General features: G+C 53.1%; 1 protein-coding gene across 1 annotated transcript; it reads right to left on the bottom strand.

Annotated features, from left to right (window-relative positions):
- Positions 1-1,725: 1,725 nt before the first annotated feature.
- Positions 1,726-11,925, bottom strand: Acads (acyl-CoA dehydrogenase short chain). The gene is made up of 10 exons (XM_038344710.2): positions 11,771-11,925; positions 10,146-10,309; positions 4,159-4,308; positions 3,876-3,987; positions 3,351-3,502; positions 2,966-3,136; positions 2,749-2,886; positions 2,478-2,573; positions 2,216-2,272; positions 1,726-2,094 (listed from the first exon to the last, which is right to left on the bottom strand). The coding sequence occupies exons 1-10, from the start codon at positions 11,814-11,816 to the stop codon at positions 1,942-1,944; spliced, it is 1,239 nt and encodes a 412-aa protein (XP_038200638.1). The 5' UTR covers positions 11,817-11,925; the 3' UTR covers positions 1,726-1,941.
- Between the last annotated feature and the right edge of the window lie 4,755 nt (positions 11,926-16,680).

The following is a 16,680-nucleotide window of genomic DNA, read 5'->3' as shown; positions in this document are numbered from 1 at the left end:
GGATGGCCCACTAAGCCACCAGCCTGGACACTTCATGAAGATGAGTCACCGGAGCCAACTGCAGGCAGATGTGCCATCCCATGTGACCCTGGTTCCAGACCAGCAGCACCACGCAACAGAGAAAACCAGAGCGGAGTACCAGCCTCCTGGACCCAACTTAGGGATATGTGACCGTCCTCAGGACGGGCAGCTGCTGGAGAACACAGGTGTACAGAACCACAGCGTCTGCAGCTCAGGCTCAAATACACCTATGGGGAGAGTTCAGAACTCAAGTTCTCTTGGGAGGCAGAGGCAGACCGATCTCTGTGAGTTCGAGGCCAGCCTGGTCTACAGAGCGAGTTCCAGGATAACCAGGGCTTCATTGAGAAACCCTGTATTTTAGAGAAAAAAAAAAAAAAAAAAAAAAAAAAAAAAACAATCAAAACCTCAAGCTCTTAAGTGAACCAATGGGCATGTCCTTGTGGAAGCCAAGCTGCCACCACCACCACTTGGTCATGACAGACTATGGACTCACGACAGCTCTCTGCAAACACCTCAGTGTGCACTCCAGAGCTTGGCTCAATGACAAAGTTACCTCCCCGCGGAGAAACATCCCATGGCCTCCTGAGCTGCCCTGCACCCGGAGGCTGGGAACCTGTCCTGAGATGTGGAAATCCACACAGGCCAGCTCTTTGGCTACAGCCGACCCATTTCACCGAGCACAGCTCATGGCTATGGCAACGCTTGGATGCAGCAAAGTGACAGCTGGGTCCCAGCCCCAGAGCCCACCCCTCCTTCACCACCTTGACAGGAGCCCCCTGAACACTCATACCCACTGTTACCGGCTCACAAGGTCCCCATCTGAGGGTGTGACTCGAGTGGCAGCCACCTGCCCCCTGGATAGGATGAGCTAAACTAGAGCCGCATGGCACTCTGCAGCCTGGCTTGCACTTGAGCCCACAGAAATAAGAGAAGATTCAAGGAACCACGGAAAGAGAAGAGAAAACCCTCTGGTGCACACCTGGAGTCAGAAGGGAGAAACACTTCTGCAAGCTGCACAGAGCCCCCTGCCCTCAAGAGCATTGGCAAGACGCTTCCCAAGACAAGTGGCTGCCCTGCCCCAACCCGGGAGCCCACTTGAGCAGTGGCACAACCAGAATCTAAACTCCCAGAATGAAGCTCAAATTGTTGTCTCTTAAGGCCAGCAAAGGGCACAGCAGTCCACACGCAACAGTTCCCCTGCCCAGCTGCTCTCTGGGGACTGGGACAAGGATGCCTTCAGTCAGAGGACCCCAGTCTCTGCTCGCCTGCTTGGTCAGGCGACAGACCCACCACACCACACATGTTCACACATGTTGGGTGAGGGCTGTGGCCAGAAGACCCAGTGCAGACAGACACAGGAGGGCCGGGCACAGGCGCTTTATTGGCCATGGGCAGCCTACAGCCACCCAGCACAACACACACCTGCACTCATCTGACCTCCAGCGAGGGCCCCATGACCCAGCCCCCAGCCACCGCAAGGCGACCCTGGGGATTCAAACACTGAAACTCCTGCCGTCGAGGCCTGGTCATTTGGGCCCCCCCTCCTCCTGACCCCCGCCCTGTCCCGTGTTCTTCTCACGGAGCAGCAGGGCTCGTGGGAAGATGGGGTGCAGGGTCGGTCAGCTCCCATGGGCCGCCTCCAGCAGACCGCTCACATGAAGAAAGAGGCACGGGTGGTGGTAAAGAAACAGCCAAGCCCAGTTCTGAAGTGACAGCTCATTTCTTCTGAGGCACAGGTCACAGCAGCTGGCAGTTCCTCTCCCTGAAACAGACGTCCCCCGGTCTGACTGGCAGGGTACAGTGAGGGGCGGAACAGGCAGAATGAGGCAGGTCCCTTTATGGTCTGACCGGGCCCCAAAGTTAAGTCATGAGGCTGCTGGCCCTTTGCCTCGGTCCGCAGGCAGGCAAGCCCGAGAGGGCTCAGCTCCGGTAACTCCGGAGCAGGTGCCCGGCAATCACCAGTCTCTGGATTTCGCTGGTACCCTCGTAGATCTCCGTGATGCGAGCATCTCGATAGTACCGCTCGGCTGGCATCTCCGTCACATACCCCATGCCGCCCAGGATCTGGATGGCCTTAGAGGGAAAACAGGCACTATGAAGAAGTCCCCCACAACTGGGGAAAGACAGGGCAGGAGCTCAGCCTCAAAAGGGGAGCAGCTGGGGAAAGAGCCACTCCCATGGGCCCAGCGCTCACCTGGTGGCTAATGGCGGTTGCAGCCTCAGATGCAGCCAGCTTGGCCATGGCGGACTCCTACCCACCAGGAATGAAGGGCAGAGTCAACACCTTCACTTTCAGAGACCCTCCCCGTCCAACTCAACATCCTCTGAGTAGCATGAACAGCCTCCCCCTTAGCGCAGGGAACCCACAGGCCTACATCTGACTTCTCCTTCAAAACCCTGGGGGGCCCCTTTCCCCCACTTCAGGATATGCCTTGGGAGCCCCTCCCCACAGGCACCTTGGTGAATGGCTTCTTATTGTCCTTCAGCATGGCAGCGCGCCAAGTCAGCAGGCGGGCGCTCTCCAGGGCCAGGGCCATGTCTGCCAGCTTGAACTGCAACAATCCAGTCCCACCCATCAGCCAGGGCTCCCCCTCCCTATGGCCAGGGATGGGGGTGTGAGGCCAGGGGTGGGAATGGTGAGGTGAGGTGACAGGTGACCAGGTAAAAAGCAAGGCTTTCTTGGCTTTGCCCGGGCCCAGCTCCAGAAACCCCGCACTCCAGCCCTACCTGGATGTTCTGGAGCTTGGTGAGTGGGGCCCCAAAGGCGTTGCGGCTCTCGGCGTATTTCACGGCACAATCGAGGGAGGCCTGGGCAATGCCCAGAGCCTGGGAGGCGATGCCGATGCGGCCCATGTCCAGGGTTTGCTGTAGGGACCACCCAGTCAGTAGCTGTGGGCTGGGCCCAGGGCCTGGCCCTGGGGGGCTGCCCTGCTGCCAGGCTCACCATGGCTATCTTGAAGCCCATCCCTGGCTCCCCCAGCAGGTTCTCCTTGGGGATGCGACAGTCCTCAAAGATGAGGTTAGCTGTAGATGAGGCCCGGATGCCCAGCTTATCTTCCTTCTTGCCCAGCGTGAGCCCGGGAGTGGGCATGGGAACTAGGAAGGCACTGATACCCTGTAAGGCCCCAAAAGTTAAAGTGACTCTCCAGAGCTGCTGGAGCCCACCCCTGCCCTGGGACCCTCTGCTGGATTTTGGGAGGAGCGCCAACTCCACTGGGGAAGGAAAGGCCCCACCTCAGCAGGAGCAGCGCCAGCAGGGCCAAGAAAGTTCTGGCCTAGATATTGCGAGGACCTTCCCAGGGGTGTGCTGGCCCATTCTAGGCTCCCACCTTGTTCTGCCGGGACCGGTCTGTGCTAGCAAACACCACCGTGGCCGAAGCCTCCCAGGAGTTGGTGATCCAGGCTTTGGTGCCATTGAGAACCCAGGAGTCACCCTCTTCCCGGGCCGTGGTGGAAGCAGCTCCCGCATCACTGCCGTTCCCTGCCAGGAGCACAGACTCAGGCCCCAGCACCGCACCCTCAAAGCACAGCCGTCTGACTGTGAGCCCGGCTCTGACACAAAGGCCCTGTGACCGGGGCTCCAAAGCTGGGACCTGCCTCCCAAACCCAACTCCTCCACCAGACACAGGGATCAGAACAGGCATGGGACACATTCAAGTTGAACCTTCCCTCACCCCAAGTGGGCATATGTCTCCTGGGGTGTCCAGGCACCTGTGGTCCAGCCTGGCAGTCCACCCAGAAGCCCCTCCAGGGGATGCGGACTCCAGGCCTGCCTTTTCCCCTGGGAACATCTAGCTTTGCCTGTCACCCTGATTCTGGGGTGAGGAGACAAGGGACGCTGCACTGCGCAGTACCTGGCTCACTGAGAGCAAAACACCCGATTTTGTCACCACTGGTGAAAGGGGTGATCCATCGCTGCTTCTGCTCCGGGGTTCCAAACTTCAGGATGGGCCCCAAGTAGAGAGACTGGTGGGGTAAGCAGAGAGGTGGAGGCCACTCCAAGACTCACTCTCTCCAAAGGCCCTCCCAAAGGACTAAGAGACAAGTCTAGGAGCCCAGCTGCTGAGACACATGGCCAGGGTCCACGCAGATCCCAGGCAGCTTCCCCATCTGTGCCCTGGACCCTGGAAGGCTCACGTTGTTGACGCTCATGATAACTCCAGTGGAAGCACAGCCGCGGCTGATCTCCTCTAGGGCAATGGAATAGGCCAGGTAATCCAGGCCCGCACCGCTGAACTCCTCAGGAACATCCATGGCCAGCAGCCCGAGCTCACCCATCTTCTTCACCTGGCCCCAGGGAGAGAGAGCATCAGTGGCAACTGCCAAGAGCCTCCTCTCCCCAACTCCAGCCCGCACGCTCATGAGGGCCACGGCCCGAACGTTCACACAGTGATCGTATCTCCCAGCTGAATCGTCCGCTCCAGCCCTGCAGCCTCCGCACCCCGCAATGCCTGTCTCTCTGCCCACAGCAGTAACAGGGAACAGGCAGAAGGTGCCCACTGGAGGGCTTGGGGTAAAAAGCAGAAAGAAGTACATCACGCCAACTTTTCTTCATGAGCACACACGCACACCACAGGACCTTTGCATGTGCCATTTTGCCGTTTGCTCTGCCAGCAACAATCCACATGGACAGTTAGTTCTAGCCTCCCTATCAATCCCCGCTCTCAGCTTCTCACACCGCCCAGCGCTGCGACACTTCCCCATCTAGTGCCACGCTCCTTCTCACCGCTGCCCGACCACGAGGGCAGACACTCCTTCGTGGGGTCTTGTCCCTGACTGCTGCCCTCTTCCCGACCACGAGGACAGACACTCCTTCGTGGGATCTTGTCCCTGACTGCTGCCCTCTTCCCGACCACGAGGACAGACACTCATTCGTGGGATCTTGTCCCTGACTGCTGCCCTCTTCCCGACCACGAGGGCAGACACTCATTCGTGGGATCTTGTCTCTGTCCTCACTGTTGTGGACCCAATGCCAGTGAGTGACAAGCACTTGGGTTTCTCTTGGAGGACAATGACAACAGCAGCAACGGTTATCAGGTGCCCACTACACAGCCAACTTTCTAGTAAGCGATGTGTGTGCCCTGTTCTCTTTGAGCCGCTCTGTGAAAGCAATCCTATGTTAATGTCACAGTGAGGAGGAACCAGGGCTCAGAGAGGTTAAACAATCTGCTTAGGGCCACAGAGCATCTAAGGCCGCAGTTCACCTGGGGCCTCGACCCCTTTCACAGGGGTCGCCTAAGACACTGAAAAACACAGGCATTACATTATGATTCATAACAGCAGCAAAATGACAGTTATGAAGTAGCAATGAAAACGTCATGGCTGGGGTCAGCACAGCATGAGGAACTGTGTTAAAGGGCTGGAGTGTCAGGAAGGGGGAGAACCATTGCTCTAAGGGAATCTCAGCCAGCTCTTCCATCACTCAGCCTGCTGTCTGTAGACGTGTGGACCACAAAGACCTAAGCCTGTGGCCTCGGGATCCGGGACAAGGATAGAGGGGGGCAGTCACTATCATCGGATCTTTCACGGCCATGCTTCAGTGCCCAGGGAGGCCTGGTTCCAGGATCCCCTGCAGCTACAGAGCACACAGGGCAACGGCACCCGGCGTGCACCCTCCACGTACTTCACCTTTCCCTTCATTCTGAGTCTGCATGTGCCTGCATGTGTCTGTGCACCGCGTGTGTGCGCAGGGCCCACAGAGGTCGGAAGAGGCGCTAGGTCCCTGCCATCACCTTGGACTTCTGATCCTCCTGCCTCCACTTGCTGAGTGCCAGGACTACAGGTGGGCAGTACTTCCTGTGTGCAGCCATGAGCTGCCTGGGTCAAAGCCAGGGATGCTCGCCAGTCCACGCTCTTCCAAGTGAGCTACGTCCCCACCCTACTTTTTTTTTTTTTTTTTCGGAAAACCATTTTTTGAGTTTCAAATATGGGTACTTCGCACCATTTCTCCTTCCCCGTCCTCCCTGTAACTCCTCTCACACTCCCGCTCCTCAGATCCTCTTACTCCCCAGCTACCTGTCTGTTTTTAGAACAACTGAGCCTCTTGCCTTTACCTCCACCATGCCCTGCACTGCAAAGTAGATAAGAATAAAATATATGGATTGAGCTGAAGAGTTGGCTCATTAGTTAAGAGCACTGGCTGCTCTCTCAGGGGAGCAAGTTCCCTTCCCAGCACCCAGATGTCGGCTCAAAATTGCCTGTAACCCCAGTCCCTAGGGGATCCGACGCCCTCTTCTGGCTCCTTGGGCACCAGGTACACACACATAAATTCACATAAAAAATACTCTTTAGGGCTGGAGAGGTGGTTCAGAGGTTAAGAGCACTGGCTGCCTCTTCCAGAGGTCCTGAGTTCAGTTCCCAGCAACCACATGGTGGCTCACGACCATCTGTAATGAGATCTGATGCCCTCCTCTGGCGAGCAGACATACATGCAGACAGAACACTGTATACAGAATAAATAAAAATCTAGCCGGGCGATGGTGGCGCACGCCTTTAATCCCAGCACTCGGGAGGCAGAGGCAGGAGGATCTCTGTGAGTTCGAGACCAGCCTGGTCTACAAGAGCTAGTTCCAGGACAGGCTCTAAAGCCATAGAGAAACCCTGTCTCGAAAAACCAAAAACAAAAAAAAATCTTAAAAATATATATATACATATATATATATATATGTACTCAAATATATATATATACATATATATATGTACTCTTTAAGTTTATTTTAAAAAAAAACTATTTAAAAACATTTTTCCCTCCACTGAGAAGAGGCTAAGGGTACCAAGTGTTAAGGTTAAAGCCTGGGACAAATGGCTGTGGTGCCTATTCAATGTATCTAAGCTACACTTGGCCACCAGGTTCCCCCAGCATCCCTCAGTCCCTGTATGCCGGGGGTGGGGGGTATACCTGGCATACCCTGCCCTCTATCCTGAACTCTCCAGCCCAGCGGTTGGGCTGCCCCTCCCCCAGGCTCTTCCCTATAGAATCCAGACATTTTGGTTGTCCATCCCTCCACTCTTGCCCCTTTGGCCTCCTGGCTGCTGCAGCTGGTTCCCATCTTTCCCCCTTCCCATGGCCCAGCTCAGTCCGGTCATGTCCACTCAGGACTATCCCAGACCCCAGCCTCTGGCTGTGCTCTCCCACATTATCTACAATAAACTTTCTCCTCCCCCACACCGAGGAGCAGCCACGACCTTTCCTCCTTTTCTGTCTGCCATTCACTGGGCACCTGCACCGCGCCCCACATAAAATGACCGTTTGCAGCCTCAGACCGCTGGCGCTGTAGACACTGCCTTAGAAACTCCTACTTCTTTACTTTGTTAGCTTAGGGATAAAAAGACTGAAGTCCAATTTGGTTGTGAAACAGCCAACAAGGCAGAAACTGGCACCAGTCTTCCCTCGGGGTCTCGCCCCCGTTCCTCATGGCAGCCCCCTGGACCCTGGGCAAACAGGGAATTAAAACCACTCCTCTGCAAAATGCTTAGGAATCTCCGAGCTCTGCGTCCTGCAGAGGTGGCTCAGAAGCCTGTTTCTGACTCCACACGACCAAGTGACTTGCTGGGCACAGAATGTCACGTCTGGCCTCAGTGTCCTCAGCAGAAGCCCGAGAAGTGAAGAGCCACGTCCTGTGCGTGCTGCTTTGAAGAGGACATGGGTGTTGCCACACGCACGTGAACACCCCTGGAACGCGCACACACACACATTAGCTCAGCTGCTATTACTGCCTTTGCCTTGGGAGTTTTGTGGGGGTTTTGATGTTTTGTTTGTTTGGTTTGTTTTTTGATCTCAGGCTGACTTTGAATTTGAGATCCTCCTGCCTCAGCCTCAGGAATGCACCATGCTTTACCACCTAAATTCTTGTCCCTTTAAAAAAATTTTAGCCAAGGTGTCACTCTACAATCCTGGTGGCCCTGAACTCACTCTGTAGACCAGGCTGGCCTCAAACTTATGGAGATCCTGCATCGGCCTCCTGAGCTCCAGGATTATCTGGGATTGAGGGCGCCCGCCACCGCTCCGGCCCTTCGCTCTTCCACTGCGCCTGTGAAGACGCGGCGCCCCCATTGCGCTCTTGGTGGACTTTTTGCCCGTTTCCAGTTAAGCTGTTAAAAGTGGAAGCTTTGTGTGTTCACAGGTGAGCTAGGGCAACCGCCACGGGTGAACGAGGGCACCCGGTTTGATCAGACATGTCTCCACGGGTCACTGGTCACAGGCAGGCTTTACCCTGGGGACGGTACTGAGAATAACACACCTGCGCACACGGCAGAAGTGGGAGTAGGAAGAGGAAGTCACGGGGAAGCTCAGGCAGGACAGTGAGACAATATCTGTGTGACCTGAGCGTCACATGGTGCTGCTCGGTGTTTGCTTCTCTGTAATCATGGCTGTCCTGCAGACCAGCAGACTGGCCTCGAACTCACCGAGATCCACCTGCCTCCGTCTCTCGGGTGCTGGGATTAAAGGTGTGTGTCAGCACCACCGGGCTTGTTTACTTGTCTTAATTGAGGGTGCTGTCTGCTTACTTCTTGTCTGAGCTACTGCACAGGGTTCTAAACCTCCAGGAACTGAATGGAATTTAATGATAATGAAGACTCAAAACCCTGGCCCCTAGCATGGTGTGCTGCTGCTGCTGCCGCCGCCTAAAACCCTAGCACTCAGGAGGAGCCTGGGGCAGTCCAGGGCTACTTAGCGAGGCCCTCTCTCAAAGAAAAGAGCACGAAGCACTTGAGGGATTATAAAACACAGAGGGAAGCAAATGTATTGATCTGTCAAAGCACAGGTAGATTTCAACACATGCTTGAGCCCAGGGCAATGGCCTTCCTGTTGCTCAGACACCAGAGTCTGAGAGACTGGCTCCAAAATCCTTGCCCATCCACCATCCATGTGGGAAGCCACCTTCCGGTTGGAGCTATACTGTCAAGCCTCCCCTGTGCCCCCGCCCCTCCCAGACGTGTTCCTCTTGGTGATCCCACCTGGAGCGGCGCCTGGCTTGCCACCTCAGTGGAACTGTGAAGAGGCAAATGTGAGGGGGAAGAGAAGCAGGGAGGCCCTCAGGTGGAGCTCCACACAGCAGCAAACCCAGGAGCTGCACGGCTCCATTGTCCAGCTGCCTCAACTATGAAGAGAATGACCACAGGCTGAGATAGCACTGTGGTAAGAGCTCTGGCTGCTCTTCCAGATGAGCAGAGTTCAGCTCCCAGGACCCTACATCGGGCAGCTCACAGCCGCCTGTAAGTCCAGCTCCACGCGACCTGACGCTCTCTTCTGACTTGAGGGTACCTGCACGTACCTCACGCACACTCTCTAGCACATAGCACAAACATGAGTAAAGATAAAAGAAATCCAACAAAAACAAGTGCAGAAGCCAGCTCAGAGCTGATGCACCTGACCCCCAGGCCTGGGGACGTCGGCCTGCTTCCTGGAATCTAGGTAAAGGTGAAAGGCAGGCGAGACCCAGCTCCACACAGTCAACCTCAACCTCCCCACACATGACACAGCACGCACATGTCCATAAACATAGCACACACACATGTGCATAATGAAATAGTTTATGGTAAAAGAAAAATGAGTATGGTATTGTGAGGTCCACCGTGCGTGGTGACACGGGCAAAGGCAGCCGAGCTCTGTGAGTCTGAGCCAATCTGACACGGCTGCATAGTGAGATAATCGTAATAAGGCAAACGGGGCTGGACGGAGCTTCTGTGGTTAAAAGTACTTGGTGCTCCTTTTTTTTTTTTTTTCCAAGACAGGATTTCTCTTGTAGCTTTGACCATCCTGGAGCTTACTTTGTAGCCCAGGCTGGCCTTGAACTCACAGAGATTTGCCTGCCTCTGCCTCCCAAGTGCTGGGATTAAAGACACGTGCCACCACCGCCTGGCTGCACTTGGTGCGTTTGCAGGAAGCGAGGATTCAATTCCCAGCATCCACATGGTTGGTGGCTCATAAATGCCTGTAACTCCAGCTTCAGGAGATATTACGCCCTCTTCTGGTCTTGACAGGCATTACATGCATGTTACACAGGCAGAAAAGCAGGCAAAGTTTTACACATGCTGAACAAAACAAATCTTCCGAGCCTGTACTTAGCTTCCTACCTAAGGCCTCCGTGCCTCCGGCTGCTGTCACTCACTACTGTGCTCACCTGAGCTGTGGGGAAGAGATGCTCCCTGTCCAGCTGGGCCGCAATGGGGACCAGCTCCTTCTCAGCAAAGTCCCGGCACGTCTGGCGCAACATCTGATGTGTGTCGGGCAGCTCCGCAGACTGGTAAACGGTATGCAACCTGCGCCAGTCACGAGGATGGAGAGCTACCAGGGAAGAAAAGGAGTTAGGGAAGAGCAGTACAAGACATCTTAAGATTTATTTCTTGGGGCTGGAGTTAAGAGCTCAGCAGTTAAGAGCACTGGCTGTTCTTCCAGAAGACCCAAGTTCATCTCCTAGCACCCACATGGGAGCTCACAACTGCCTGTAATTCCTGTTCTAAGGGATCTGGCACGCTCACACAGACAAACATGTGGGCAAAACACCAATGTACACAAAGTACAAATAAATAATTTTGAAAACTTTCTTTTTACATATCTGTGTAACCCTGTTTACTGGTGCACACATTCTTGCAGGTACCCACGGAGGCCAGAAGAGGGCGTCAGATCCCGTGGGCTTGGTGTTACAGGCAGTTATGAGCTACTCAGCATGGGTGCTGGGATCTGAACTCAGGTCCTCTGCAAAAGCAGCAAACGCTGAGGTAGGGGGATCAATTAGGCCTGGAGTCCAGGCTAGCCTCGGCAAAATATCAAGACTCCATTTCAGGACCTGGCGAGATGGCTCAGCAGTTAAGAGCACTTGCAGCTCTTGGAGAGGACCTAGTGCAGGTCCTGCCATCCATGGGGTGGCTTACAGCTGTCTGTAAAGTTCCAGGGCATACTTACATGCAGGCAAAACACTCATGCACATAACATAACAGAACACTATTCCTGTCCCCCCCCCCCCCCCCCCCTTCTCAAAGAGAAAAAAAAAGTTTATTGCTATAATGTCGATAGGGCTGTTACTGAAAAGCCCAGGCTGAATGCGTAACTGAATGCGTAACTAAACACTTCAATCCCCAGCATAATCCCAATTACAACACTTTGGGAAAGGTTTTAAGTTTCATTGGGTCTGGATTTACATAAAGTGTGGCAAACAACAGCACGCAGCTCCCAGGAAGGATTAAAGGGGTACCAATGACTGATTTTCATTGTTACTGTGGATCTGGATTAGGCAAAGGAAGCGCTGGTCATAGTGTCAGGCTTGCTACAGGTGATACAAAAGAGTATTAAAAATAAAGGCTAACGTTATGGAAGCACCCGTTAGATGCCAACCGCTATGCTTTTATATGTATCCTGTACTTTAATACAACTCTGAGGACGGTAACAGTTCACAAGTGGACCAATAGACGCTGGTCGTCACGTCCAAGGTCACAGGTCGGAGTTCAACACAAGGCCTGGAAAGAGAGGACCAACCCACCCAGAACCTCGACTGGCACTGAGATAGGGGCAGGGGAGTGAACGCGGCCGTGCAAAGAGGAGCTGGCGAGGAGGGTCCTTCAGAGAGGGAGCCGAGCAGGAGCCGGGGTCCCTGCAGAGCCTGGGCCCTGCACGCGCAAGAGGCCACCGAACTAGGGCAAAGGCCGCGAGCAGCAGGGAGATGCTGCCCGCTCGTCGGCCCGCGGCCGTCAGCATTCCCGCCGTGCGACCGGCCCTGGGGCTCCGCGGACGCAGTCCGAGCGCACTCACCTCGGCGGAGTGGGCCACCGGCCCGGGAGAGCAGGGCGGCAGCCATGGACGCGCGCGGACCTCCCAGACCTCTTGCAAGCAGCTCTAGTGTTCCGGACGGCAGGGGCAGGGGCAGGGCCCGGGCTCGGGCCACGCCCACTGACCCGCAGGGGCGGGGCCTGTAGGGAGGCTTGGCCACGCCCATCGTTTGTAGGGGAGGGGCCCGAGACGCGCTTGCGCCCTAGGGACGAGGCCCTGGGAAGTTAACTCGGGCCAATCCAGAGAGTGCAAAGTCTCTCAGCTCATTTTCCCGCTCTCGTCTTTAGTAAGGCTACTGACAAAGCAAAGGCATAAAAATAAAAACAAGGCGCTGCAAAGATGGCTCAGTAGTTAAGAGCACCAGAGGTCCTGGGTTCAATTCTCAACACCTACATGGCAGCTCACAACTCTGTAACTCCAGTTCCAGGGGATCCGACACCCATGGCAAGACACCAATGCACATAAAATAAAAATAGCCGGGCTATTGTGGCCTTTAATCCCAGCACTGGGGAGGGAGGGAGAGAGGGAGGGAGGGAGGGAGGGAGAGAGACAGAGAGAGAGAGAGAGAGAGAGAGAGAGAGAGAGAGAGAGAGAGAGAGAGAGGGGGGCAGGCAGATCTGAGTGAGTTCGAGGCCAGCCTGTTCTACAGTTCCAGGGCAGCAGCTAGGGCTGTTTGTTACACAGGGAAATCCTGTTTCGAAAAACCAAAATAGTAAGAAAATAAGAAGCTAGTTCCCGGAAAGCTAGTTCTCTGTTACACAGAGAAACCCTGTCTCAAAAAACCAAAATAAATAAATACATAAGAAACAACCAAGCGTGGAGAACCCATCCACTAAATCCAGTTCTGTACAAAGAACACACACACACACACACACACACACACACACACCCCGCAGTCCAAGCCTGTAATTCTAACTACTCCTGAGGCTCTGGCATGAGGATTACAAGTTCCAAGTTCCCCTGTCTTACAAAGTAAATTCAAGGCCAGGTTGGGCAACTTTGTGGTATCTGGCTTCAAAATAAAAAAGTAAAAAGAGGGCTGGGGGCGCAGCTCAATGGTAGCGCTCCTGCCTAGAGACTTAAGGCACTGGGCTCAGCATTAGGGAGAGAAGAAAAGAGTTAGTCCCTACCCCTGCCCACCCTGCATCCTGACAGTGTAAACCCCGGCTCCCCGACCATCTTTGCTCCAGCCATATAAGGCAGGCAGCTTTTCTCCTTCTGCCTAGATGCTCTTCATAAAGGCCACCTCACCAAGACTGTCCTGCTAGTATTCCTCCCTGCTGCGATTAAAGGCATGCTCCGCCAACCTGGCTCCACCACACTTTGCCCCTGGGTGTTTTTTTACATTTTATTTTTCCCAGTAGTTCTATGGTCTCCAAAGGGGGCTGGAGGGCTCAGTATTAGACCCATTGCATTGGATTGCCAGGCAGGAAGAGCCTTCCCACCCTGAGATGTGAAATAGAGCTACTGTCCTAAGCACCTCCTAGTTGGGGAGCAGGACCCTGTTGGGAGTAGGGGTGCTGCCCCCTAATACTAAGGGTTGAGTCCTAGCACCCTCACAATACTTTTACTCTGTTCCCGAGAGCCTGTCAAATGTCACTTGGCCACAGGGCCCACCTTCACCAAGTCTAACTCCGACCTTCACAGCCCCCTGGTGTACATGCACTCTGTTCATCTGTCTTCCTCCCTGGAACCAGACTTAGCACTGACCGAACACCAAAAGTGGGGCTGATCCACTTCCTAGAAAACAATAAACTGAGGTAAAGGTGGTGGTTTGGATTAGAAATGTCCCCATCTGGGCCGGGCATGGTGGCGCACGTCTTTAATCCCAGCACTCCGGAGGCAGAGGCAGGCAGATCTCTGTGAGTTAGAGGCCAACCTAGTCTACAAGAGCTAGTTCCAGGACAGCCAGGGCTTAACAGAGAAACCTTGTCTCAAAAAAAAAAATATATATATATATATACATAATTTGTTTCATATATATATGTATATGTATATATATATATATATGAAACAAATTAATCCTAGGCCTACATGATGGCTCAGTGAGTAAGACACTTGCTACCAGATCTGATGATGACCTGAGTTTGATCCCCAGAACCACACTGGTGGGGAAAAACTGACTTTCACAAGTTGTTCTGTTGTTCTGACTTCCACCCACACTCAGAAGCATGTATGCACATGCACACACAGATAACATAAAAAAAAAAAAAACAGAAAAAAGAAAATCACGTTTTACAACAGAGGCCAATAATTATGCCATAAACCATCTAAAACTTTTGTTACTGGGGAGGTACCTAGCTATTCTAACACGAAACTCTACCCCAACCTCAGGCTCAAGTTGTAACTGTATATAGCTCTAAGATATATTGGTTTATTGAGACAGGGTTTCTCTGTGTAGCCCTGGCTGTCCTGGAATTCTTTTTTTTTTTTTTTTTTTTTTTTTTTTTCAGGCATAGAACTGGACATTTATTACTTAGAGGAGAGAGAGAGTAGAAGAGAAAGGAGAGAGACAGAGAGAAGGGAGAAGTGGCAACCCATGTGCTCCAAGAGGGGACAGTGGAATTCTTTTTTTAAAAATATTTATTTATTATGTATACAATATTCTGTCTGTGTGTATGTCTGCAGGCCAGAAGAGGGCACCAGACCCCATTACAGATGGTTGTGAGCCACCATGTGGTTGCTGAGAATTGAACTCAGGACCTTTGGAAGAGCAGGCAATGCTCTTAACCTCTGAGCCATCTTTCCAGCCCCTCCTGGAATTCTTTGTAGATCAGGCTGGCCTTGAACTCACAAAGATCTGCCTGCCTCTGCCTCCCAAGTGCTGGGATTAAAGGCATGCGTCAGCACTGCCGGGCTAAGATTCATATTTTTAATTGTTAAGTGTGTCTATGTGGAGTCTGCACACATGAGTTCAGATGCCCTAGGAAACTAGAGTCTGATCCCCTGGAGCTGGAGTTACAGGTAGCTGTGAGTGTCGGGATCTGAACTTGGGTCCTCTGCAAGAGCAGCGCACATTCCTAACTGCTGAGCCTTCTCTCCAACCCCTGCAAATGTTTTCGTTAAAAGTGTACACATTTTTTAGGAGAGACAGAATTAGACTGTCAGGACCAGGGCAAGGGAAGAACTGGTTATAAACCCATAGCAGCCCAGGGATGTTCAGAGCAGTGATGTCATGTTCTACACAGTGGCTGTGGTGGGGACACGGCTGTGTATGCCCATGTCCATGTGTCAAAATGTCTGGTTTTTTTTTGGTTTGGGTTCTTTTTTCTTCCATGATGGGGCTTGAATCCAGGTCAAGCACTGTATTACTGAACTATATACCCAGACCAAACTGTACTTTTGAATTCAATTATTTTCTAAGACAGGATCTTGCTATGTACCCAGGCGGCCTTTGAACTGGGTGTTGGTGTTACAGGTAGGTACTTGGAATTCCTAGCTTTAACGTTCACTCATTTTGTTATTTTATTTTTGAGATTTCTCTGTGAAGCCCTGGCTGTTCTTGAACTCTGTAGACCAGGCTGGCCTCAAACTCAGAGAGATCTGACTGCCTCTGCCTCCCAAGTGCTGGAATTAAAAGCATGCACCACCACCTCTGGGCTTTGTACTTATTTTTTAAAGAATTTTGATGGTTAATTAATAAAGAAACTGTCTTGGCCCTTTAAGAGACAGAAAATTAGATAGGCGGAGTAAACAGAACAGAATGCTGGGTAGAAGGCAGTGGGACAGACAATTCAGGCAGTTGCCATAGTGAGTCGTCATGCTTCTCCTCTCTAATATGGACACAGGTTAAGATCTCTCCTGGTAAGCGATCCACTTTGTGGTGTTACACGGATTACTAAATATGGGTTAATTAGCCAATAAGAGGCTGAAACTATGGGCCAGGCAGTGTTTTAAAAGAATACAGTTTCCATGTAATTATTTTGGGTATAAAGCTAGCCAGGTGGCGGGACGCAGCCCTGCCGCTCTTTCTACAGAATTTAATTAATGCATATATGTGTGTCTTCATGAATTCATGTGTACTGTGTGTATCAAAGTACCTGTGGAGGCCAGAGGCTGTCAGATCCCCTGCAAGTGGAGGTCTAGGTGGTTGCAAGACACCTGCGGTGGGTGTGGGCAATCACATCCAGGTCTGATTCCTTGGTAAGAACAGTAAGCACATCTATCCTGCCCCAAACTGGACTTTTGTTTTTGAGAAGGTGTCTGATTATGTTGCTTTGGCTGGCCTGGAACTCGATAGTAAACCCAGCTGACCTCAGAGATCCACCTGCCTCTGCCCTCCCAAGAGCTGGAGTCAAGGCGTGTCAACACCATGTTGAGCTCAGACGTGTACTCATGTAAATGAGATCATTTTACTGTCACTTACTCTTTACCAACCCTACCTTCAGGGCTAGACCCAGCTCAGTGCAGTGTGCACAAAGCACCAGGTTCGATCCCCACGACCACCAAAACCTGAAGAAAAACCACGAACTTAGGCTTTAAAAAAAAACTTGGATGGGGTGCGTGGGTGCTTTCCCTGTATATGTGTGTCACATGTGTGCCCAGTGCCCTTAGAAGGTGGCGTCAAAGTCCCCGGAACAGGAGTTAAAGACGATGGTGAGTGTGGTGCTGGGGACAGAAACCAAGTCCTCTGAGAGAGCAGCCAGCACCCACCCCTCCATCCCCATCCTCCATCTCATCCCCACCCTCCAGCCCCCACCTCTCCATCCCCACCCCTCCAGCCCCCACCCCTCCATCCCCCACCTCTCCATCCCCCACCCCTCCAGCCCCATCCTCCAGCCCCCACCCCTCCATCCCCCACCCCTCCAGCCCCATCCTCCAGCCCCCACCCCTCACCCCTCCAGCCCCCACCTCTCCATCCCCCACCCCTCCAGCCCCCACCCCTCCAGCCC

Source organism: Arvicola amphibius, chromosome 10, assembly GCF_903992535.2.
Source record: "Arvicola amphibius chromosome 10, mArvAmp1.2, whole genome shotgun sequence".
In the NCBI taxonomy this organism is placed as follows: Eukaryota; Metazoa; Chordata; class Mammalia; order Rodentia; family Cricetidae; genus Arvicola; species Arvicola amphibius.
Note: the sequence above shows the minus strand (reverse complement) of the source record. Positions and strands in the feature narration are given on the sequence as shown.